Here is a 26673-nt window from a genome sequence, read left to right as displayed (position 1 = left end):
CACTTTCAGGGAATTATGGATCCGCATTTTTATTTACTTTATCCACAGAAAACCCACACATTCCCCAGGAAGGATGTACAAAGACTCCTTACAGAATGGCATTGGATTGAACTCCGAAGTCCGGAATACCCAAGCTGTAATAGCGCTGCCCTAACCACTACACCCCAGTGGTGCCCAGATCCCTCTGTTCTACTGCACTCCTCAGTGCCATACCACTCACTATTGAGATTTACCAGAATAATGACTGGCTTAGAGAGCATGTTTTATGAGGATAGGATGACCCTTATGTGAAGGGGAAAAGGCCATTCATATTTACTCTGTTTTGGCACCTCATAATTTTCTTCACCACATTTAAATTGCTCCCTGTCTCTTCTGTTTTAAGAAAACCACTCCAGCCTATTCAACCTTTCCTCAATTAAGATTTTCCAGTCCTGACAACACCCCATAAATCAGCTCTGCACATTCTCTTGCATTTTCTTTTCAAACACAGAGCAGTAAAGTACAGGGCCATAACATCTGTGCCATCCGTGATGCCAAATGAAACATCCCACCTGCCCTCACAAAGTCCATCTCTCTCCATTCCCTGCCCGTACATGTGTCTGTCCAGATACCTTTTAAATGCTGATATCATAACTCCCATGGCAGCATGCATTGTGGCTTGGTAAGGCAACTGCCCTGCACGTGACTGCAAGAAACCAGAGTTGTGGACACAGCTCAGCACATTAGGAAACCAGCTTCCCCTCTATGGATGTTAAACAGTTTCCTAGTATGATAAGATGGACTCTTGACCCCACAATCTCCCTCATTATGATCTTGTATTCCATTGTTTATCTGCACTGCACTTTCTCTGTAGTTGTTACTCTTTATTCTGCTTTATTATTGATTGACCTTGTTCTTCTTCAGTGCACTGTGTAACAAGCTGATCTGTGTGAACTGCATGCAAGGCAAGCTTCTCGTAACATATGACAATAAATCAATTCCAATACTAATAAACATGAGCTGTTTGCATCCACCCTTGCCAGAGTAGACACTTCAAATGACAAACTGCTTGTGATCCAGGATGGCTGTTGTTAACTCAGCAAATATGACATCTATTCTACACTGACTGCCCTATAACATCAGTCAAAATGGAAAATACAGATTTCGTTGAATAAAGGAGCAAAGTTGGTCAAGACTACAAGCAAGCAGACTGTGTATATTCCAGATCATTATGCTAAAAGCATCTCACCTTTGCATCAGTTTCTTCCAGTACTTCATTGACACGCCGGGTGCCACTGACAGAGCCTTATCCCACTGAAACACAGGGAAGATTATCACACTCAGATACTCTCCTCGCTTCTGCATTGACTAACTACACTGCATAGCAGTTTTTGTGCACTGATGCGTAATTAAGTTTGATTACTTTGTCAGGGGAAGGTGAGGTACCAGATGCAGGTGCTGTCATGGTGATCTTGCACTTCCTTCTCTGCATCTGGCTGTATGATCTTTCCAGAATCTGTTTTAAAAAGGCACATTGTTTTTTTGATGCTTGAATCTGCCATTGCCTGACAGGACAAATCACTTTTGTAACGGAAAACAAGATATTAATCAGAGAGAAACAGTTTTTTCAACCTACTGAGTCCACATCCACCATCAACCGCACAGTTCACATGATCCCCTTTCTGTTTTTTCTGTACTTGTATTTCACTTCCCCTCCCCCCACCGCCACTCACCAACACACTAGGGGCAATTTACAGTGGATACTTAAGATGCCAAGCCACACGTTTTGGGGGATGTGCTAGGAAACGAGCTCCCAGAGAAGACTCATGTAGTCATAGAAAGAACATGCAAACTCCACGTAGACAGTTGCCGAGTCAGATTCACACCCTGGTCTTGAATTTGAATCGGAATTAATGAAGGGTCTCGGCTCAAAACATCAACAGTTTATTCCTCTGCTGCTTGATCCGCTGTTCCTCCAGCATTTAACACACACAAGATGCTGGAGGAACTCAACAGATTAGGCAGAATCTATGGAGAGGAATAAACAGTCAATGTTTCGGACCGAGACCTTCCTTCAGAACTCGGTCTCTAAGGAAACAGGACAGCAAGACTATCCCCATTGGTTTAGTTTCTGCCTGTAGGTAGAACCCTCTAGAAAACTTGATGGAGACCTGCTGGAAAGCAGAACTTAGGAGTTGTTTATTACATGACACCAAGGCTTGTCCATGAACAAAGCAAACATGGCAGGTAAGTCTAGTTACAATTACCCAAGAGCTCCCTCTGATAAGGAGATTAAAAGAGAATGGAACATCATTTATTGAATGTGGATGTTGATTTCAAGTCAGCACTTATCATCCAATCTTAGCTGCCCTTCAGAAGGCAGAAGTGAGACACCTTCTCGAACCACTAAAGGTGTCCCCACCATGCTGTAGAGTAAGGAGTAAGATTCAGGCTCAGCACAAAGCGAATAGAGCACATTTGGTACATAGTGGATCCTAAATTTGAAAATTATGCTTTCCAGAGTGTGCTCGTCAGAAATATTTTTTTTAGTAAATTTACTCAATCAATGGGGATTAAAGCTACATATGTAATTAGTGGCCAACATGATCTGATGAATTTCCCCTTTGGAGAGTTGGTTGGAATGGTTTGGTTAAGAGTCTCTCTCTAAAGCACTGTCAATAAGGAAGAAGCTACTCTGTTAATGGGGTAGCATGGCCAAAAACACTACTATGTGGCATGGAAAGCTGTCATAATGGCACTTGTATAAGCTATTGCTATGGGACCTTAGACTCTCTACAAAATGAAGACTGCTGGAAGAACTCAGTGGTTCAAGCAGCAAGTTTTAGCAGAATGCTGAGACAAATGGCAAATTTGGTCACTTTTTGTAAATAATTTGCCAGTTCTCCATTGAGGTTCTGTTGGAGATCAAACCAATCCCCGGAGAAAAGCCTGGAAGCAGAAATTCATGAGCTATCAATCTTGCTAAACAAATCTTATAATATTTTTTCTAAAACTGAGTACCGCATGCTTGGAGCGGAAATTCAAACGCTGAACTCAGCGCACTCAGCTCATACAACAGCAGACAGAATCTCTACCCCATATTTCAGGTACCTCACCTCTCCAAGCTCCACCATTAGTTCGCAGTATCGCTGGATCTGACCCAGTCGCAGGTGAATCTCAGCTGCCTCCTTCAGTCTCTCTTCTTTGCTTGGTGCACCGATTCCACCTCCGAACTTCGACATTTTCACAGTTGTTAGCTCCTGAGCTTTAGACTGAGCAGAAGGAATACACTGTTAAACAATTAACCCTATGCAGAGTGGCACAGATTGCTCCTTCATAGGTTCTATGGCCTGAGCTCAATCCTCGTCTCTGGCAGTGTCTGTGTGTTGTTTGCTCATTTATCTTGTCCTCTGGTTTCCTCCCACTTCCCAAAAATCCACACACACATGTTTGTGTGGCTGAACTGGAGAAGCAAGGGGAAAACACTGGTTTCATCATATAAAGGGTTGCTTGATAGTTGGGATGAGCTCGATGAGCTGAAAGGCCTTATCCATGCAGTATAACACTATTACCTATAGCTCTAATTCATACATGACCTTCAATAACTGGCATAGAATGTATAGGCAAGCGTAAGTTGAAAAATAAGAACAAATGCAAGAACACTAACACTGAAGAAGTCGAGTCCTGAAGAAGTGTCTCGGCCCGTAACAACAACTGTTCGTTCATTTCCATGGATGCTGCCGGACCTGCTGAATTCCTCCAGCATTTTATGTGTGTTGCTTTAAATATAAGAAACTATGATTGCTTTGTAGTTGCCTCAAGAAGGCAGTTCCTCCAGTACTCTGGATTTCCAGCATCTCCTGTGTCTATTCTTCATTAAATTCCCTGATCATCTGAGACTCGCTCTCTTCCCCACCATCAGGGAAGAGGTACAGCAGCCTGTACCTCATTTCATTCAACATTTTAGGAACAGATTCTCCCTTCTCCCATCAGACTTCTGACTGGTCCATGAACACAACCTCATTACTTCTCAATGCACTACTTATTTATTTTTTAAAATTGTCACTTATAGGAATTATTTATATCTTGCTCTGGACTGGTGCCACAAAACAATTAATTTCACAACATGCATCAGTGGTAATAAACCTGATCCTGTTTTTTTTTGCTGGTTTATTAATTTAACACTATAAATTCCACAAAATTAAATTGATTATAAATAGTGACATTGTTTATGCTCATCATCATACAAAGTCAAGTCTCCACAAAACCCTCTGGATACATCACCAACCTCAGGATTTAGTGAAGACCCACCCCATTCTCTGAACATCCTCAGACCTATGACAAGCCTGGAGGAAATAGACGGTTAAATAACAGAGTTCTATCACACACTTGTTAAGGGTTGATGCACTACGTCAAGGGAAACATGTTTGGGTACCATGTAAACCCATATATTTAAAAAAAAAATCAAGGTATAGTTACGTCAAACATGTTAAGAACGGGCTTTGTCTTACTAAATAGATCAGGGGTTCCCAGCCTGGGGTCCACAAAGCCCTTGCTTAATGGTATTAGTCCATGGTATAAAAAAGGTTGGAATAGAGAGCAGGTATAAATTAATGTTTGTCTTAATGTTTAAGGGAGTGTTCTGCAATCTCTCATTTTTATTGGTACTTTAAATGATTCACACAGCCACAAGTGATTGAGCAAAGTAACATCACTTGAACATGTCAAGCCTTTGTACACTAAAAGAATGTGCATGCAGTGTTCTTGGTTGAGGTCATTAGAATAAGGGAATCAGAGGTTCGATATTAAACCTGGGAAAAGGGGAGAAGAGTCTTCAGGTAGATGAGTGTAAACATTTGGCATTCTAACCCTCCAGAGGGCTGTAAGATGCTTAGTCAGTGATTGTGTTCAGAGATGGGAAAGGTAGGCTTTAACACTGGGACAATCAGGGCAAATGGTGTTTGTGCGGAAGATTCAGAATTGGTTACTATCATTTCCTGTACACAAGTGTAAGGAGAATGAACTAAGTGTTACTCTGAATCTGATGAAGCACAAAAACAAACTCAAAAGATGAAGAAATCAATAATAATAATAAAACACACAATAAATCTAAATATGTAAGGTAACTTATACACACAGTAGATTGATTGTAAGTCCATAAAGCGACGCTAGGCTGTACATAAGGTGACTGACGGGAAATAATAAAGTAGTGCTGAAGTTAGTGGGTGGAGGTGCTGGTCAGACTCACTGCTTGGGGAAGGTAACTGTTTTGAGACTGGTGGTCCTGCCGTGGATGTTACGTAGCCTCCTCTCTGAGGGGAGTGGGACAGACAGACCACGAGCAGGGTGGGTGGGATGCTTCATGATGTTACCGGCCCTTTTCCAGCACTTTTTTATATACACGTCCTTGATGGCACATAGGCTGGTACCAGAGATGCATTGGGCAGTTTTGATTAGCTGTTGAGGAGCCTTCCGGTCCCTGCAGTGCAGTTTCTATACCAAAGCAGTGAGGCAGCATGTTCGGATATTCTCTCCTGCACATCTGTAGGATGACACGAGTGTGCAAAGTCTTGCTCTCTTCAGCCTTCTCAGAATGTAGAGGCATTGGTGTACTTTCTTGATTGTGTAGGGTGTGTTCTGAGACCATGAGCAATTGTGTGTGATGTGCACTCCCAATAGTTTGAAACTGGGCTTCAGGGCAGGTTACCCATATCCTTACTTAATGGTAGAGTAGACTAGAGTGGCTGTATTACCTTTTCTTCACATTATTATCTCAGTAATTTTCATATTTATTTACTTCAATCTCCAAGAAGTTTTACAGGTTATCTTTGCACAGAATAATACATACACATATTAGCATTTGAAAGGCACATTCAACAGAAGACCCTTGCTACAGCTCGGTGTGTTATGGGTAACATATGCAGCTTCACTAGTGACCCTCAGAAAGAAAACGGATGCATATATAAGTGAGACTAATGAGATTATTCTTCATCAAGCTTTGACTCATTTTCTGGAAAATATATAGAAGTCAATCACATCCCAACAGTGAATCTGAGCTGACCAGCAGTGAATTCAGAAGTATAGAAGGGCTAAATTCACACACAGGAGACTGAGAGCAAAATATCAAGATGCTGGCTGAACTCAGTGGGTCAGGTAGCATCTACGGAGGGAAAAAGATAAACGATGTTTCAGGCTGAGTCCCTTTATTGGGACTGAAAAATAGATGGAGCCTTTGAAAGCTCCTTCTCCACCCTTCACTTTCTTAAACTGACTCTGTCCCATCTATTATTCAGTCCAGATCAGGGGTTCCCAGCCTGGGCTCCACAGACCCCTTGCTTAATAGTATAGGTCCACAGCATAAAAAAGGTGGAGAACCCCTGGTATAGATGAAGGGTCTCGTCTTGAAACATTAACTGCTCATTTCCCTCCTTAGATGCAGTTCAACCAGCTGAGGTTTTCAAGCGTCTTTTTTTTCTCCTCTGTTTTAGAAAGATTAAAATGTGAAATCATATCCTGGTTCTCAAAGCTGATTAGAAAATACTTTCTTCTATTTAGAGCCTTGAAGTGAGAAAAGGATATATACAATTCACACTGCTCATTACTTCTATCATCAAGCCAATGGTTCTTTTGATATTGTTTAATTTGTACCACCGCATATTATCCTTTTAGTTGTTTTACATTGCACAAGAAGTTTCCTTTAACTTGAGCTATCTGACTTAATTAGAAATTGCATGATAAATTCTCTTGCAAACATTGCTTACCGTTTTGAACCTGACCAGATGTTTCATGTGCATTATTCCTTTACAGTAGTTCTGGGGAAGCAGGCTGTCATCCTGATCTGTTAACACGGCCACCAAGTCCCAGAGGTTCTTACTGCCGCCTGGAGGCTACAAAGAACACATTCACACGTTTGTGGTCAGTATTTCCAAATTTGGTCCTGTTGATCTAAGTATGAAAGATTCCAAAGAAAGCAGAAATTAATTGCAAGCAGCTAGAAGACCAACAATACAAATGTTAACAAGACCATCAAATCAACTACCGCCATTACCGCCTGCATATATGTGGGCACAATTTCACAAAGTGTTGCTGGTGTTGCCGATAGTGTTAAAGGATGTCGCAGGTTACATTGGGACGTTGTTAGGATGCAGAGCTCGACTGAGAAATGGCAGATGGAGTTCAATCCAGAAAAGAGTGAAATGATTCACTTTTGAACTTTAAGGCGGAGTACAGTGTTCTCAGGTAAATCCTGATGAAGAGTCTTGGCCCAAAACATCAGCTTTTTTTTCTTTTCTATAGAAACTGCCTGAACTGCTGAGCTCTTACAGCATTTTGTGTGTGTTGCTCCAGATATCTAGCGTCTGCAGAATCTCTTGTGTACAGGGTTAATGGTAGGATTCTTAGCATTTTTTAAGAGCAGAGGAATCACATCCAAAAATCCCTCAAAGTTGCCATGCAAGTTGATAGGGTAGTTAACAAGGCGTATGCCGTGTTGTCCTTCGTTAGTTGGAGGACTGAGTTCAAAAGCCACGAGGTAATGTTGCAGCTCTATAAAACGCTGGTTAGACCAGATTTGGAGTATTGGGTTCAAACAGTTGCCTCATTATAGGAAGGATGTAGAGGCTTTAGAGAGGGTGCACCAGAGATTTACCAGGAAACTCCATGGGTTAGGCAGCATGTCTTACAAGGATAGGTTGGGTGAGCTAAGGCTTTTCTTTTTGAAGCAAAGGAACAAGAGAGGTGACTAGATAGAGGTGCACAAGATGATAAGAGGCATAGATAGAGTGGAAATGACCAATAAGAGTGGGGCATCATTTTAAGATATCTGAAGGAAAGTATGGGGAATATCAGTTGTAGTGTTTTTTTACACAGAGAGAGGTAGGTTCATGAGATCTGGTGGCAGGGATGGTGGTAGAAGAAGATACATTAAGTACATTCGAGAAACTCTTAGAGAAACATATGAGTGTAAGAAAAATGGAGGGCTATGTGAGAGGGAAGGGTTAGATGGACCTTGGAATAGGATAAAATCTATGCACAACATTTTAGGCCGAAGGCCTGTACTATGCTGTTCTGTTCTATGTGGTACCTTGAGACTAAGTGCACAAGGTAATAACATTTTTCCATTGAATATTGCATCCAAAATTCCATTTCTATTGACTACGATAGGCTTTTGCTATTGCTTGCATGGTTGGGGGATGGTCAGTGCTCCTGCTGATGCTAGTGCTGGGGAGAGGGACAGGGAGGCTCGATGCTTGTGTGTGTGGGGTGAGGGGGGCTTTGGGGTTCTGATCTTACTATCATTCATTCTTTGGGATTTGTTGTTTCATGGATGTCTGTGAAGAGTAAGGATTTCAGGTTGTGTACATTATCTGATATTAAACTGAACCATTTTGACATCAGAGCAAGAGTTCAACATGCATGTTTCTCCTTTGTCTCTTGACTTTTCTAATAAAAGTGAACTCAGCATTCAGAAAAACAAAGAATGTAAGTATTTGCAAATTTTTAAAATACTAACAAAGTATTGAAAGAGCAGGTACATATTTACCATAGTGGTTGAATAGATCTTCAATTAATTCCCCATTAAAAAAGCTTTATATTTAGAACTCAGATCATGGAGCAGGTAGAGGAATTGACAATCCTTTGTGAGGGAGCAGAATTTCTTTATGCTATGTTAACTCCTATCAGTGGATGGATTATTCAAATACATAGATCAGCTACAAGCATACAGCGACACAAAAGAGGCATAACATTGCAAATGGTAAACTCACAGAGAGGCTGCACAGACTTACTGAGAAGCATTCAGAGAACCACCTCAGCTTCTTCATCCGCACATTGCTCGTAAGCTTATCCAGCTCCTGCTTGATGTCCCGGGACACTTTCCCACAGAGAAGAGGGGGTGCTCCAGGTGACATTGCACGATCTGAAAAAAGGGTGAGCTAAGTTAGGTGCAAATCCATCTCTTGTCCACCATTAAACAACACCGCCCCCCCCCCCCCGCCACCCAATTTTCTCCCATTCTCATCCAGGTGTCAATTAGTCCCTGAGCTGCAGAGGTTGTCCTGTGAAGATTGGGCCTAATTGGGTTTAGAAGAATGAAAAGCTGTCTCATTGAAAATTTTGTCAACACAGAGGTTAAACTGACTGTTCTGTTCTGCACACTCTTTTAAAGCAAGGGGTTATCAATTGAAACTTTCAGTTTCCAGGTGCCATTTTTAGACGACTGGTAGAATCTGGGCAAGGCCTCCCTTAACTTATGGAAAGTTTTAGGAATGATTGTCTGGAATCGAATTAGCAGTCACTCTGACAAGGATACAGAAAATGGGAGATACAGCTCAGTCCTTCACAGGCAAAGCCCTACGTATTTCCCTGTACTGCTGTCACATAACAACAAATTTCACAATGTGATTCTGGTTCAGATTCTTCTGAGTATCTACATGGAACGCTGCTGCATCCATCAAAGATGCCCACCATGCAAGCCATAACCTCTTCTTGCTATGACCTTTGGTCAGGAGTACTGAAGCCTTCAGTTCCACACCACCAGGTTCAGGAACATTTATTACCCTACAACCATCAGGGTTCTGGCCCAGTGTGGATAACTTCATGCACTAGTACCCTAAACTGCTCCTTCAATGATTCTTTACAATTCATGTCTACTTCTACAGAGATCCAGCATGGTAACAGGCCCTTCCAGTCCCAATGAGCCCGTGCCTCACAATTACACCCATGTGCCCAGTTAATCTCTTAACCCACACATCTTTGGAATGTGGGAGGAAATCAGAGAACCTGAGGGAATCCACGTGGTCACGGGGAGGATGTACAAACTCCTTCCAGAGCCTGACGCATTACACTAACTACAATGCTATCTTGCTGCTCTCAGTATTACTTTTATTTGCACAGTTTTCCTTCTTTTGCACATCAATTGCTTGACAGTCTTTCTTTGTGTATAGTTTTTCATAAAATTCTATCATATTACTTTTTTCTTATAAATGTAAACAAGAAGTGAATCTCAAGGTAGTACATGGTAACATATATATGTACTTTGACAGTAAATTTACTTTGGACTAGTATGGATTTACTAAAGGAACATTATGTCCAACTAACCTGATAGAACTGGAGAGGATCATTATGGGAAATGCAGTTGATGATCTCCAAATAGCAACCTGGGATAATCTTGTCTGATACAGGATAACCACTTTAACTGTCATTTGGTTTTTAACTCCTTATCAGTTTTTACCCATTACAGAATCTCGACTGCATTTTTCGTTGCTGAAACTCCACCTATATCTGAAACCCAGCAAGCAATACTTGGTATTCTGTCTGGGTAGCCTCCAACCTGATGGCATGAACATCAGGTTTCTCTAATTTCTGGCAATTTCTTCCTCCTGCACTTCTTTCTTTTTCCATTCCCAATTTTGCCTTCCCTCTGACACCTTCTTTTCTCTTCACCTACCTATCACCTCCCTCTAGTGCCCCTCCTCCTTCTATTTCTCCTATGGTCCACATATCAGATCCCTTCTTCTTCAGCCCTTTACTTTTCCAGTTATCACCTCCCAGTTTCTCACTCCCACATCCACCTACCTTCCCCCTCACTTGCCTTCACCTACCACCTTCCAGCTTGCACTCCATCTCTCACCCCTACCTTCTTATTCTGGCTTCTTCCCCCTTCCTTTCCAGTCCAGAAGAAGGCTCTTGGTCCGAAACATCTGACTTTTTATTCCTTTTCTAAGATGCTGCCTGACATACTGAGCTTCTCCAGCATATTTTTTTGTGTGTATTGCTGCATAACTAATCGTCGTGGTTTCCACACCATTGGAACCAGTTGGGTGATTTGTGACGTATCATGTGCTTCTTCAAGTGCAACATCAAGTAGTAGTAGTCTCTCGAAGTCCAAAGAAGACAAATGTATTGCGCAGTCAACGTATGTGGGCATATACGCAGTCTGAGGCTGAAGTCCAAAGCGCAGATACAGTTGCAGATGGGGTAAAGAGCACCGCCTCTGGGGCAGGAGTGGATGCCTTCCTGTGTCTTTCTTGACTCGCCTTAAGGTGCTGCATGCGCCAGTTGGCTTGGAAGTTGTTTTCTGCCTTGGAGCATAGATTGTGCCACTTGGACCGATCAGCAGCAGTGTGTTCGAGATCGCAGGGCTGGAGTTTGGTCCACTTAAGGTTTGACGACGTTGTCCTTGTACCTCTTCCTTGAGCACGGTTGCCCTGCTCCAGTCTTCCGAGGAACAACTGACGCAGCATTCTGGACATCCATGTGGATCACATGGCCGGTCCACCTGAGCTGAGCCTTCAAAACCTTGGCTTGACTGGAGAGATTCTCTCAGCTGACAAACCTAGCGAGAAACTTGACATCTCCAACGGCGTTAAACAGGGCTGTGTGCTTGCACCAGTACTTTTCAACCTTTTCTTCACTCAAGTACTAATGCAAGCTGTCAAAGACCTAAACCTGGGCATTTATATCAAATACCGTCTGGACGGGTCACTCTTTGACCTACGTCGCCTTGCAGCACACACAAAGACCCTCCGAAAGCTGTTCATAGAAGCGCACTTTGCAGATGACTGCGCACTCATGGTGCACCAAGAGGACCACCTACAAACAATGATGAGCAACATCAAGTATACATTAAACAAATACATGCACAGGCGTCTTCACTTTGTGATAGATCAATGGAATGAAGACCATCATCCTCGACCCCGAGGGATAGCTATGACGACGATTTAACTAAATTTCAGATTAGATGCCAAGAACCATCATGGGCATGCAATGACCATGATGACCCACATCATACAACATGGCACATAACAGACAGACTTGATTAGAGTCAAGTCACCTTGTCCAAACCACTACTAGTCCAATTGAAGTCATTTGTGTACATTTAACTATTTGAGAGATGAAACTGAAGCGTTGGGACCAATTAATTGATGCAATACTCAAAATTCCAAACCAGAATGGTATATTGGAAGCTTGTAATCAGATGAGACACTTACCTGTATTCCCAATTATATCCTCCCACTGTTGTTCGGCCAGAATGTTGATTTGGAGGGGAGAAATTAGAGGTGTTAATGACCACAGCCTCACGGTGGAGTCTCGAGAGCAAGATGCCATGGTGAAAGGCCTGTTGGGATGACAGGTCAGGCCTAGGTGAGGGAATTAGGTTCACATTACTTCCAGCACATGTTCAAATAGGCAAGGTAAGAATTAAAAGCTAATTATGCAATTACATAATAATATGGTAATATGCATTTGAAACATGAGAGATTCTGCAGATGCTGGAAGTCCGAAGTAACACACACAAAATGATGGAGGAACTCAGGAGGCCAGGCAACATTTATGGAAATGAACAAACAGTCAATGTTTTGGACTAAGATGAGGATCCTTCAGGACTGGAAAGGAAGGGGGAAGATACCAGAATAACAAATGGGGGAGGGGAAGGAGGATAGCTTCCCCTGATAGGTGATAGGTGAAGCCAGTTGGGTAGGAAAGGTAAAGAGCCGGAGAGGAAGGAATCGGACATGAGAGGAGAATGGACTACAGGAATCCGGTTGTAAACAAGTTAGATGCTGGATTCATAGAATGAAGAATAGAGACAGAGAAAATCTAACAATTAAAACCAGAAGATTCAGAAGGGTCACAACTAAGGCAGAGCAGTGGCCCATCTGGTAGAACTGCTGTTGTATGTTATGTATTAACAACTGGCTTATGCCCAGAGAAGGGATGACGGATTACTGGGCTCCAGAAACCCACACTAGGTGTTGACCTCCAGTACTGTGTTGGCTGTGTTTCCCATGTTCTCTCTGTGATCACAGGTTTTCCATGTCCTTCCCACGTCCCAAGGATATGTGGGTTAGTAGGTTAATTTTCCCTTGTGTAGTAAAATCTGTAGAGAATTTATGTGAACACATAAATTGAACACATTTATGGGAATACTTTGCTGCAGTATTTACTATGGAAAATGACCTTGGCGATTGTAGGGATGACTTACAGCGGACTGAAGAACTTGAGCAGATACATTTAAAGCAAGAAGGCTGTAAGAGGAACAGCTAAGGATATTTGGAGCGAAGGCATTTTACTGCTCGGGGTAAAGAGAGGCAAGACAGCACAGACGTGTGACGTCAGCCAGTAGAGCGGGAAAAGTTTAAAAAGAAGACCGCCGTATCCAGCGGGCAGTGGAGTGATAGGGCTTTGGCGGTAACGGGACAAGGCGAGGTAGGTTTACCTGTGTTAATTGCAGAAAGGAAGAATGTCTGTGAGGCCGGTGTTCTGTGCTCGGTGTCAGATGTGGGAAGTCCTGAAGTCACCCAGCCTCCCAGACGGCCATATCTGCACCCAGTGTGTCAAGCTACAGTTCCTAAGGGACCGCATTAGAAAACTGGAGATGCAGCTCGATGACCTTCGTCTGGTCAGGGAGAGCAAGGAGGTGATAGAGAGGAGTTATAGGCAGGTGGTCCCACCGGGGCCACAGGAGACAGACAAGTGAGTCACAGTCAGGAGGGGGAAGGGGAAGAGTCAGGTACTAGAGAGTACCCCTGTGGCTGTCCCCCTGAATAGTAAGGACTCCTGTTTGAGTACTGTTGGGGGGACAGCCTGTGTGGGGGAAGTGACAGTGGCCGGGTCTCTGGCACAGACTCCGGCCCTGTGGCTCAGAAGGGTAGGGAAAGGAAGGAAAAAGCAGTAGTGATAGGGGACTCTATAATTAGGGTGTCAGACAAGCGATTCTGTGATCGCAGGAAAGAAATTCGGATGGTAATTTGTCTCACAGGTGCCAGGGTCTGGGATGTTTCAGATCACATCCACGATATTCGGCAGTGGGAGGGAGAACAGCCAGGTCATGGTACATATTGGTACCAATGACATAGGTAGGAAATGGGAAGAGGAACAGAAAACAGAGTACAGGGAGTTAGGAAGGAAGTTGAGAAGCAGGACCATAAAGATAGAAATCTCGGGATTACTGCCTGTGTCACACGACAGTGAGAATAGGAATAGAATGAGGTGGAGGATAAATGTGTGGCTGAGGGTTTGAAGCAGGGGGCAGGGATTCAGATTCCTGGATCATTGGGAACACTTTTAGGGCAGGTGTGACCTGTACAAAAAGGACGTGTTGCACTTGAATCCCAGGGGGACCAAGATCCTGGTGGGGAGGTTTGCTAAGGCTACTGGGGAGAGTTTAAACTGGAATTGTTGGAGGGGTGGGAACCAAACTGAAGAGACAAGGAAATAGGCTGTCAGCTCACAAATGCAGAAAGCTTGGAGACAGTGTGTGCAGGAGGATAGGCAGGTGACAGCGAAGGGACGCCCTCAGACCGACGGTTTGAGATGTGTCTATATTAACGCAAGGAGTATTGTGAACAAAGCGGATGAGCTTAGAGCATGGATCGGTACTTGGAGCTATGATGTGGTAGCCATTACCGAGACTTGGATGGCTCAGGGACAGGGAGGGAGGCAAAGGAGGTGGGGGCATGACACTGTTGATCAGAGATAGTGTCATGGCTGCAGAAAAGGTGGACATCATGGAGGGATTGTTTACGGAGTATCTGTGGGTGGAAGTCAGGAACAGCAAAGGGTCAATAACTCTAATGAGTGTTTCTTATAGCCCGCCCAATAGTAACAGGGATATCGCGGAGCAGATAGGGAAACAGATCGTGGAAAGGTGTAATAATAAGAGTTGTCATGGTGGGAGATTTTAATTTCCCAAATATCAATCAGAATCTCCCTGAAGTGAGGGGTTTAGATGGGGTGGAGTTTGTTAAGTGTGTTCAGGAAGGTCTCTTGACACAATGGGTAGATACGCCTACAAGAGGAGAGACTGTACTTGATTTGGTATTGGGAAATGAACCTGTTCTGGTGTCAGACCTCTCAGTGGGAGAGCATTTTGGAGATAGTGATCATAATTCTATCTCCTTTACAATAGAATTGGAGAGAGATACGACCAGACAAGTTAGAAAAGCGTTTAATTGGAGTCAGGGGAATTATGAGGCTCTCAGGCAGGAACTTGGAAGCTTAAAATGAGAACAGATGTTCTCAGGAAAAGGTACGGAGGAAATGTGGCAAATGTTCAGAGGGCATTTGTGTGGAGTTCTGCATAGGTACATTCCAATGAGACAGAGAAGGATGGTAGGGTACAGGAACCATGGTGTACAAATGCTGTAGTAAATCTAGTCAAGAAGAAAAGGTTACGAAAGGTTCAGGGAGCTAGGTAATGTTAGAGATCTAGAAGATTATAAGGCTAACAGGAAGGAGCTTAAGAAGGAAATTAGGAGAGCCAGAAGAGGCCATGAGAAGTCCTTGGCAGGCAGGATTAAGGAAAACCCCAAGGCTTTCTACAAGTATGTGAAGAGCAAGAGGATAAGACGTGAAAGAATAGCACCTATCAAGTGTGACAGTGGGAAAGTATGTATGGAACTGGAGGAAATAGCAGAGGTACTTAATGAATACTTTACTTCAGTATTCACTATGGAAAAGGATCCTGGTGATTGTAGTGATGACTTGCAGCAGACTGCAAAGTTTCAGCATGTAGATATTAAGAAAGAGGATGTGTTGGTGCTTTTGGAAAGCCTCAAGTTGGATAAGTCGCCGGGACTGGATGAGATGTACCCCAGGCTACTGTGGGAGAGAGGGAAGAGATTGCTGAGCCTCTGGCAATGATCTTTACATCATCAATGGGGACAGGAGTGGTTCTGGAGGATTGGAGGGTTGTGGATGTTGTTCCCTTATTCAAGAAAGGGAGTAGAGATAGCCCAGGAAATTATAGACCAGTGAGTCTTACTTCAGTGGTCGGTAAGTTGATGGAGAAGATCCTGAGAGGCAGGATTTATGAACATTTGGAGAGGTATAATATGATTAGGAGCAGTCAGCATGATTTTGTAAAGGGCAGGTCATGCCTTACAAGTCTGACTGAATTTTCTGAGGATGTGACTAAACACATTGATGAAGGAAGAGCAGTAGACGTGGTGTATATGGATTTTAGCAAGGCATTTGATAAGGCTTATTGAGAAAGTAAGGAGGCATGGGATCCAAGCCTCCTTATTGCTTTGTGGATCCAGAACTGGCTTGCCCACAGAAGGCAAAGAGTGGTTGTAGATAGGTCATATTCTGCATGGAGATCAGTGACCAGTGGTGTGCCTCAGGGATCTGTTCTGGGACCCCTAATCTTCGTGATTGAATAACCTGGATGAGGAAGTGGAGGGATGGGTGAGTACATTTGCTGATGACACAAAGGTTAGGGGTGTTGTGGATAGTGTGGAGGGCTGTCAGAGGTTACAGCGGGACATTGATAGGATGCAAAACTGGGCTGAGAAGTGGCAGATGGTGTTCAACACAGATAAGTGTGAGGTGGTTCACTTTGGTAGGTCAAATATGATGACAGAATATAGTATTAATGGTAAGACTCTTGGCAGTGTGGAGGATCAGAGGGATCTTGGGGTCCAAGTCCATAGGACACTCAAAGCAGCTGCGCAGGTCGACTCTGTGGTTAAGAAGGCATACGGTGTATTAACCTTTATCAATCATGGAATTGAATTTAGGAGCTGAGATATAATGTTGCAGCTATATAGAACCCTGGTCAGGCCCCACTTGGAGTACTGTGCTTAGTTCTGGTTGGCTCACTACAGGAAGGATATGGAAATCATAGAAAGAGAGCAGAGGAGATTTACAAGGATGTTCCCTAGACTGGGAATCATGCCTTATGAGAATAGGTTGAGTGGTTGACAGAGGGCGAGAGATGACCTGATAGAGGTGTACATGATGATGAAAGACATTGATTGTGTGGATACTCAGAAGCTTTTTCCCAGGGCTTAAATGGCTAACATGAGAGGGCACAGTTTTAAGGTGCTTGGAAGTAGGTACAGAGGAGATGTTAGGGGCGAGGTTTTTTTTATGCTGAGTGGTGAGTGCGTGGTATGTGCTGCCGGCGACTGTGATGGAGGCAGATTCAATAGGGTCTTTTAAGAGTTTCCTCGAAAGGTACATAGGAAAATAGAGGTAATTTCTAAAGTAAGTACCTGCTTGGCACAGCATTGTGGGCCGAAGAGCCTGTATTGTGCTGTAGGTTTTCTAGGTTTCTACAGAGGGATTGAAATGCAATTGGCAGTGTTGGATTCATGTGAATGGGTTCTTGGTTGTTGGCAGAGGTTTGGTGATTTGCAGGGCATGCTTCCACCTGTGTGACTTTATGAAGAAGGACCTTCAAGCCGAAACATTAACTCTATGATTCTACACTTGCTGCCTGACCTGTTAAGTACTTCTGAGCATTTTTGTAATTAAGGGATTGACTTGTATCAGTTTAGTTCCAGGGTATTCTCACAGCTTAGGAAGCTTCTGTTATGAATAAAACATGGTTTCTGACCTGAACCCTTGTCTTATTGCAGAGATGAACAGAGATCTAAGTCCACCTACTCCTGGTTGGAGATCGTCACAGCAGATTAATAATGGGTAACTACAACTTGATTATTAAAGTAATCCATCATTTATTCTCTGGGAATAAGCCAATTGTTCATGCATAACGACCCATGAAAGAATAGAGTCAAAAAGTCATAGAGCACCACAGCACAGAAACAGGCCCTTTGGCCCATCTAATCCATGGTAAACTTATTCTGCCTAGTCCCATCTGCTCACACCATCAGCTCTGCATTTTGTCCCTGTACAGTACTTATCCAAACTTCACTTAAATGTTGAAATTGAACCTGCATCCACTACCTCCGCTGGCAGTGTATACATTAGGAGCAGTGAATAGATTAGGAGCAGGAGTGGGCCATTCGCTCCTCAAACTTGTTTTGTCAATTCATTAGATTGTGGCTGATTTAATGATAACCACAAATCCCCATGATCTGTGGCAACTTTTCACTCTCTTACTTATCAATTATTGATCTACCTTTTCAGGAAGAACGTTCCAAGGACTTGCACCTTAGTGGCTGCCTGCGTTACACTTTTTCTATAACTATAACACAATACTTTGCACAAACAGGTTGAGCCCTGATGAAAGGTCATGGTCCAAAACATCGAGTGTTTATTCCTCTCCATGGATGCTATCTGACCTGCTGAGTTCCTCCAGCATTTTTTGTGTTAATATATTCTGCATTCTATTATTACCTTTCCCTTTGTCCTACCTGTTTGAAATGATCTGTGTGGATGGCATGTAAAACTAAATTTTCACTCTATCTCAGTTGTTTTCTTTGGAGCAGTGGAGGCTGGTGGGGTGGGGGGGATCTGATAGATGTTTATAAAATTATGAGAGGCATAGAGAGAGTAAACAGTGAGTATCTTTTTCCCAGATGGAGAAATATGGACATTGTGTAGGTAGGATAGATTAGTTTTTGGGTGGGTTTTGATTTACTTTTTAGCTGGTCCAGCACAACGTTGTGGCTGAAAAGGCTTGTTGCTATGCTGTACTGTTCTATGTTCCAAAATAACAATTACTATTCCCAGCTTTCAATGAACATTTCACCCATTAACTCTCCTGCAGCACAGCAGCTTCTAAATGTATACCAACAGTTCTTATTAAAGAGCTGAAGTTTTCATTAGATAATGGCCAGAATTATTTAAGGAAAAGAAAGGAGATGAACATATTTTTATTTAACCCACTCAACAGTCAATAAACTCTGCACTGTACCATTTTTGATAGGTGAATGTATGTTTGCTATTAATAATTTACCAGAATTTTAGATTGCAAACATAAAAAAATCCATTTGCTCTCACTAAACAAATGTACAATTGGATTATTTCTGTGACTGAAGAATTCTAAATGACCCCTGGCAATTTTTTATTTATTGAGACAATCCAAAGAACAAACAGCCAGATCTTTATGCTAATGCATAACCAATATCTTCTACAAACAAGCTGTGATAATGAATGTTAATAAATCATAAAGGAAGGATCTGAACAAAGTAACACTAAAATATATCAACGGAATTTTACAACAGATAGACCTTTTATGACTGGAATTTGATGGTAAGTTGATAGAGAATATACTGACAGGCAGGATTTATTAACATTTGGAGAGGTATAATATGATTAGAAATAGTCATTGCTGTTTGCAATCAAATTCTTGAGGGATCAGTTGCTTGACGTTGTGAGAAAGCTTAAGCTATATTATCATAGAACTTGGTCATGAAGTTTTACATTGTGAATGGGTGCATCATTTTAAAATGAAGCTATTGATCACATGATACATTGCTCAGCAATACAAAAATGATTGCAGCTAATGCAAGTTAGGCTCAGAGTTTTTTAGTGACTATGAGTAATTGGTCAGCAAAGTGGAAGTGGCTGGTGAGATCACCAGAGGTGTCAAATCTAAAACAATTCAGCAGTGGATGAGCCAGGCCAAATCAGTGCTGGGCTTTGGCACAAAGTGGATGAAGACAACCCAAATGATGACACGGATAAGGGTGCAATGAATCTTGTTCAGTCTCAGCCTCCCTACCCCCAAAGCTTTGTCTGATGATCACTCATGGAGAACAAATGAAACCTGTACTCCTTAAATGAGCCATAGAAGTAGCAATGAGTCCAAATCAGTCTTGGGATAAATTCCACAAGACCACAGTCTCAAAGCTGAAGCTTAAAAAAAAGGCCAAATCAACAAAGTGATGTGCAATCCCAATTTACTTGTCATTCCATTAAGAAGACAAAAATTTGAGGACCCATTAAATCTGCAACTTTAAATTCTGCTATTGATTATGCTCTTGCAAGGCAGTGCTAACTTCCAGGTGTGAACATCACCAACCGCTGATCCTGGTCCAGAAGATCCAAAGGAAAACCCTATGACCATAAGATATAGGAGCAGAATTAGCCCATTTGGCCCATTGGGTCTGCTCCGCTATTTCATCATGGCTGATTCTCAGTCCCAATCTCCTGCCTTCTCCCCATATCGCTTCATGCCCTGACCAATCAACAATCTATCAACCTCTGCCTTATATATACATAAAGACTTAGACACAGCTGCCTGTGGCAAAGAATTCCACAGATTTATTGCTCTCTGGCTAAAGAAATTCCTCCTCACATGCTCACATGCCCTGCAGTGAATAGTGAGGTCAGCTGAGAAGATCATCGGGGTCTCTCTTCCTGCCATTACAGACACTTACACTACATCCGCAAAGACCCCATGCACCCCTCATACAATCTCTTCTCCTTCCTGCCGTCTAGGAAAAGGCTCTGAAGCATTCGGTCTCTCACAACCAGACTATGTAACAGTTTCTTCCCCCAATCTATCAGATTCCTCAATACCCAAAGCCTGGACTGACAACTTGCCCTTCTGTCCTGTTTATTATTTATTCTAATGCCTGCACTGTTTTTGTGCACTTTGTGCAGTCCAGTGTAGATCAGTAGTCTAGTGTAGCTTTCTCTGTGTTGTTTTTTTTAATAAAAGTTGACTTGACTTGACTTGACTCATGGGGGAGAATGTACAAACTCCTTACAGACAGCAGTGGGAATTGAACTCTGACCTCCAGATCTCCGGCGCTGCAAAGCGCTATGCTAACCACTATGCTACTGTGTCGTCCCCTTACCAAATGCAAATGCAGACAGAAGCATCAGAGCCACAGCGCCCAGAAACAGACCCTTCTGCCCAACTCATGCATGGCAGCCAAGATGTGTAGTTTAAGTATAATTTATGTTAATTTAAGTTTATAATGTTTATAATGTACTGTGCTTTGCTGCAAAAAGCTAACATTCATGGCACTTGTACTTGGATATATATGCCCATGATAATAAACTTGAATTACCATAAACATCTGCACCATGGTCATACACAGTGTCCAGACAGGTTCCATCCCTTGTGTCCCAGACGCGGATGGTGTAGTCCCAGCTGCCTGATATCAGAAGGTATGGGATTTCTGTGTTCCACAGCAGGCCTCGTACCGGTGCTTTATGTCCACTTAGAATATTAATGCAGGCATCCTGTGTATAGTCCCAGATCCTGACAGTACTGTGGAGAAAATACACTGTTCTGAAAGCTTTCAAACACTAAACTTAGACAAAGACTCAGAAATTCAGCCAAAACTCATGGATCACAAAAGGTATTTCAATACTGTTAGAGGACTGGCTTTATATTGAATCAAGCTATCAAAAGTGAAACTCTGAATAAAAGTAATTGGAGAAGAAACAAAATGACCAGTTGATATCTTCAGTGTGGTCTGCCTGAAACAACGATCATAGCCTTTCCATTCAAAGATGCAAAAGGACATGTTGTGCTCCTCAAGACGAAGGGTCTCAGCCCGAAGCATTGACTGTTCACTTCAACGGATGCTGCCTGACCTGCCGAGTTCATCCAGCTTGTTTGTACATCTCAACCATTTTCTGTCTTTTCTTCCACTCCTCATAGTCAGTTTTTTTTTTCAAATATGGCCGCAGAAAATTACATCTGCAAAGTGCGGGCATCAGGCAACCTCCATTAACATATTTTTCTTTGCAAAATGTTTTTGAGTTTTCTCTTTATTCCTTCATCAGATGTGTGCCATGATAATGTAGCAGTCAGCATGATGCCATTACAGCTCAGGGCATCAGAATACGGAGTTCAATTCTGGCCAGGTCAGTAAGGAGTTTGTACGTTCTCCCCGTGACCACGTGGGTTTCCTCCAGGTACTCCAGTTTCTTCACACAGCCCAAACACCTACGAGTTGGTAGGTTAGTTGACCATTGTATATTGTCCTGTGTTAGGCCAGTGTTAAATATGTGGGTAGCTGTACAGCATGACTCATTGGGACAGAAGGGCCGGTATTGTGATTTATCTCTAAATAAATAAGCAATTCAAAAACCAAACCACTGGAAGGCAATACTCCAGGGTTTGATACACCCCTTAAAGATAAAATGACTATAAATAGAGACCTCTCAAGGCTACTTTGAAGGTACCTGTCATCGGAGCCACTGCAGAGGATGCCCTCCCTCAGCGGAGACCACCTGACATGAAATACTTTAGCTGTGTGTCCTGTGAAAATCTTCAGCGGTTGGTCGGAACTGGTTGCTAAGTAATAAACCCGAACATTCTTGTCCTCACAGCCAGTGGCAATCATATCTCTGGAAGGAAAGGAAAATGTTAGGATTATAAGAGGTGTTGGCCATGTGCTAAGCTTGTGGTCTGATTCCTTATCGTCGTTGAGTCTCCACCTCATGTTCTTACCTTGTCTGATGTCCACATCCACTGTTTTCCCCAAGAGGCAGAGATAATTTGGGAAAGCACTTAAACTGAATCGCTAGAAGGTTACAGCTGCTCTGCCTTCAAATTTCTGAATGGACAATGGACCCGTGTTACACTACCTCACTATTGATTTTGGGTTTTTTTGCTCTCTTATTGCACTATTTATATAGTTAAATATATTTTATTGTATATATGCATGTAACGCGCTGTAAGGTTTTTTTGTTGATGTATTGGCCTCTCTGTAACGTTCCACTGCTAAGGCAGTGGTTTCTCCGTAGCAGTGATGTTTGAGTTATGACTTGAGATACCAGGGGCATTGGAATGTATGCTAGCCAATGAGAGGGATGTTGTTATTTCTTGTCTGGGTGCAGGGATTTCATGGTCTTTTGTTAGCAGGAGAAGACATGAGTGGAGAGAGTTGGTAGACCACCGGACGGAGTGGACTTGGAGTGAGCATCGAAAGTCAGCGATGCTCGGAGGAGGTCGATGGGAAACGAATGGATGAATCAGTGAGCTCCAACGTGCACATTAGGCTGTTTCATTAAAATGGGCCCTTTTTCTTTTTATTCTATTTACTAACCCTATAGTCAGATTAAGATTTATAAAGTTCAATTGTTTAACTGCAAATGGTGTACTGTCTGATATTTTGCAGATCAGATTTGTAACCGGGCAACACATCGAGCAGCATCTACACTAACGAGATTTCTCAGCTTGGCTGGGCCACGGGTTGTCTTGCCCTAGACCGGGGGTCGGCAACCCGCGGCTCCGGAGCCACATGTGGCTCTTTTACGTCTGTGCTGCGGCTCCCTGTTGCTTTGGGAAATAATTGGTTGTGGCGACCCTTTTCCTGGCACATCCGAACCGACTCACTATTAGATAGCCTACGGGGGTTTGCGAGCACAGAGCTTTGGAGCCTCTGCGCCATGGGGGGCAGGTTGAGGGAGGCTTAAAAGTGAGGCTGAAGATTTCGAATAAAGTTTTTTCCTTCGACTGCAGTTACCGACTCCGTGTCGTAATTTTAGCGCTGCGTGTAGCACACCGCTACATGGTCAGTATTTAATTAAAATGTATTTTATGTTAGTTTGTTAGTTTTTGAAATGTAATTCTAAATTTGAAGATTATGGTGATCTTGTACAATCTAAATAAGACGTTGTGGCGACCCATTTCCTGACACATCCGAACCGGCTCACAATTAGCCAGCGCTCAGGCTAAGGGAGATAGCCTACGGGGGTTTGTGAGTACGTGCCTTTTGCAGCATCCACGCCCATGGGGGGCGGGTTGAGGGAGGCTTAAAAGCAAGGCTGTTTAGTTCGAATAAAGCTATCTTTGACTGCAGTTTACTGACTGCGTGTAGCACACCGCTACAACGTGTTTTTATCGCTGGCTGTCCAGAGGGGAGGTGCTGAAACGCTTTGTCGCGTGTCTGGAAGAAGAGAAAACTTTCCTGGGCAGCAAAGGGCTCAGCTTTCCTGAGCTGGAACAGCCAGAGTGGCTGGAAAAGCTACACTTCATGGTAGACATGACAGCGCACCTGAACACGCTGAACACAGCTTTTCAACGGGGTAAGGACGTACAGCCCTGCACATGTTGGAGGATGTTTTGGCATTCGAGCGCAAGTTGACGATGCTTGCCAGAGATTTACAGAAAGGCACATTGTCTCACTTCCCCAATTTGAGAGAGTTCAAACAAGGTCACGACATGATAAATTCGGAGTATTTACATTCTGCAATCATCGCAATGCAAACATCGTTTGGGAAACGCTTCTGTGAGTTCAGAGAGGAAAAAAACACATTATCCTTCCCGGTCACTCCCCTAAGCATCGATCCATCCCTACTGAATACGACTGCATTGTCAGGTGTGAGTCAACCTGAACAAGTATGATAAATATTTTAATTGCCTATTATTTTACGTATATTCATATGTTTTCATTGTTCAGTGAAATAGTCCTTTTATTTTTCAGGTTGACAGCTGGCTGACGTTATTTTTGGTTTGCTGCTGGCGGCAAATTCAAGTTTGGCGTTTTTCATAAATACAAGAAGGACTCAAATAGACGTTGAGTATTTTACTTAAAAGTAACCTTCAACCCAACGTCTTTTTTTTCGGAGTTCAAAATGTTTTTGTTGTATGCAGAAATGTAATTTCGTTTTCTCTGCAGGAGTTCATCAATTTCATAAATGCAACACATTATAGTTTGTTTATACATAGCATAAAGGCAAAACAAAACGTTGTATGCAGTGTTATTTCATTTTAAATGTCAAACGGGTTTTGCGGCTCCCAGTGTTTTCTTTTCTGTGGGAAACGGGTCCAAGTGGCTCTTTCAGTGGTAAAGGTTGCTGACCCCTGCCCTAGACAAACACGTGCTGGCTGAACCTAAGGGTTACATACATAAAATATCAGAGCAGATTTAGGCCATTTGGCCCATTGAGTCTTCTCCACCATTTCATCATGGCTGATCCACTTTCCCTCTCAGCCCCAATCTCTTGCGTTCACCCCTATCCTTTCATGCCCTGACTAGTCAAGGATCTATCAACCTCTGTCTTAAATATACCCATTCTCAAACAAGAGGAAATCTGCAGATACTAGAAATCTAAGCAACACACACAAAATGCTGGAGGAACGCAGCAGGCCAGGTAGAAAAAGAGTCCAGTCGATATTTCGGGCTGAGACCCTTCATCAGGACTGGAAAAAAAAGACGAGGAGTGAGAGTAACAAGGTGGGGTGGGGCAAGAAGAAACACGAGGGGGAAGGGGTGAAGTAAAGAACTGGGAAGTTGATTGGTGAAAGAGATACCAGGCTGGAGAAGGGGAAATATGATAGGAGAGGACAGAAGACCATGAAAGGAAGAGGGAGGAGCATCAGAGGGAAGTGATGGGCAGGTAAGGAAATAAGGTGAGAGAGGGAATAGGAATGGGGAATGGTGAAGTAAGGGGTTGGGGGCAGTGTCAAAACTTCGAGAAATCGATGTACACACCATCAGGTTGGAGGCTACCCAGATGGAATATAAGGAGTTGCTTCTCCAGCTTGAGTGTGGCCTCAGTGCGACAGTAAAGCTGGCCGTTAACTTATATGTCGGAATGAGAATGGGAAGTGGAATTAAAATGGGTAGCCACTGGGAAATACCGTTTTTTTCTGGTAGATGAGCATAAATGCTCAGGGAAGCAGTCTCACAATTGGGTCTCACGTTGGGTATCACCAATATACACAAAGCCACACCGGGAATAGCAGATACTGTAGATGACTGGGTGGAATGGATAAGATAGGCTGAAGGGCCCAATTCTGCACTGTACATCTCTATAACTCTCCCTATGAAACAATGGACAATAACATTGCAAATATTCACTCATGAAACATTCACAGTCCTCTAGGGTAGAGGACACCAAGGAAACATTGTGTTGAATATTTCGTCAAAGCGAGGACAGACTTTGAAACAATGGCAGAAGTCAGACTGCTGGAGGAACTCAACAGGAGCATCTCTGCAGGGAAAGGGATAGTCGACATTTCAGGGGAAGATGCTGCACTCTCACTGAGCAGGATTTTTCAAGCAATTTTTCTTTTCCACCAGATTACAACATCTGCCATCTCTCATGCTCTTTTGAAACTACAGCTTTTTGTGGGCATTATAACTGCTTTCATTGTGGTAAAACACTTTGCTATGAGAGAATGGAACAAGTTATATTCACAAATTCTGAACATGAACTACTTATAAAATACTGATGGAGTTCTATCAAATCTTTTTGAATTATGTACCTACTTCCCAATCTCAATGCTACTGGACAGTATTTCCCATTTTAGTCACTTGGCTCTTGGTATTTGAATACGATTATTTATTTTCAGCCAATTAGAGACACCACAGTGCTTGCCTTTTATGGCTGCGTTAGGCCATAAAGATCTATTGTTGGTTCATGAGGTGAAGGGGATATTCTTTCTAATCAAGATTCTGTTTCACTCTGACATGGACAGTCCCAAGCCAGTCTGCAAAAGAAGGAGGGTTGGACATGGGGCTAGCAATCCCATCCCTGTATAAAATCCAATGCTACAGAATTGCCCACAGGGGCTCCAAAGACCTCACCTTTGGGAGAGGGAGAAAGAACACACCAAGAAGATGGGCCACACCTGAAGACAACTTGAAAGTCAGGCCCAGGACAGAGGCTCTTGTGAGCTACTGTTGACAGCCCATGTCCCAGTAGGAGTGATTTACTTAATATATTATATATATATATATGACTTAGATTGAACACAGAGCACCAGAACTGGAACTAACTAATAGTATATAGTCCATTCATCTTTTACACAAGTATTTCTTTCAGTGGACTGGTCACATTAGTTTCAGTGGTTATATTGCCCTACCTACACACCAATGATGGTAGCACGTTAATTCATTAAACCCACTGTGACCCTGCTTTAGAAATTTGTTCTTAGTTCTCTGTGGTAAACACACATCTATAGTGACAGTTATAGCCTGCACAATTCCTCTGAAGTTTAGTTTCAATAAGCTCCGTTGAGTCAATCGAACTTAGAAACAACATATCACTTCTATGGTTCATGTACATTTAGTGTGAATTGATGGA

General features: G+C 42.9%; 1 protein-coding gene across 3 annotated transcripts in view; it reads right to left on the bottom strand.

Annotated features, from left to right (window-relative positions):
- The window catches only part of wdr17 (WD repeat domain 17), a 162445-nt gene that overhangs the window by 66631 nt on the left and 69141 nt on the right, over positions 1–26673 (bottom strand). For all 3 annotated transcript variants that reach the window (XM_059974293.1, XM_059974295.1, XM_059974292.1), the window contains 7 exons: positions 21820–21984; positions 20694–20896; positions 11970–12119; positions 8766–8896; positions 6741–6866; positions 3096–3251; positions 1229–1293 (listed from right to left, as the gene is read on the bottom strand). In XM_059974293.1, coding sequence (XP_059830276.1) covers positions 1229–1293; positions 3096–3251; positions 6741–6866; positions 8766–8896; positions 11970–12119; positions 20694–20896; positions 21820–21984 — 996 coding nt within the window. The remainder of the gene's footprint in view (positions 1–1228; positions 1294–3095; positions 3252–6740; positions 6867–8765; positions 8897–11969; positions 12120–20693; positions 20897–21819; positions 21985–26673) is intronic.

The sequence above is a fragment of the Hypanus sabinus genome, chromosome 7, assembly GCF_030144855.1.
Source record: "Hypanus sabinus isolate sHypSab1 chromosome 7, sHypSab1.hap1, whole genome shotgun sequence".
NCBI classification, from domain to species: Eukaryota; Metazoa; Chordata; class Chondrichthyes; order Myliobatiformes; family Dasyatidae; genus Hypanus; species Hypanus sabinus.
The sequence above is the reverse complement of the archived record's forward strand: the minus strand, read 5'-3'. Positions and strand labels throughout refer to the sequence as shown.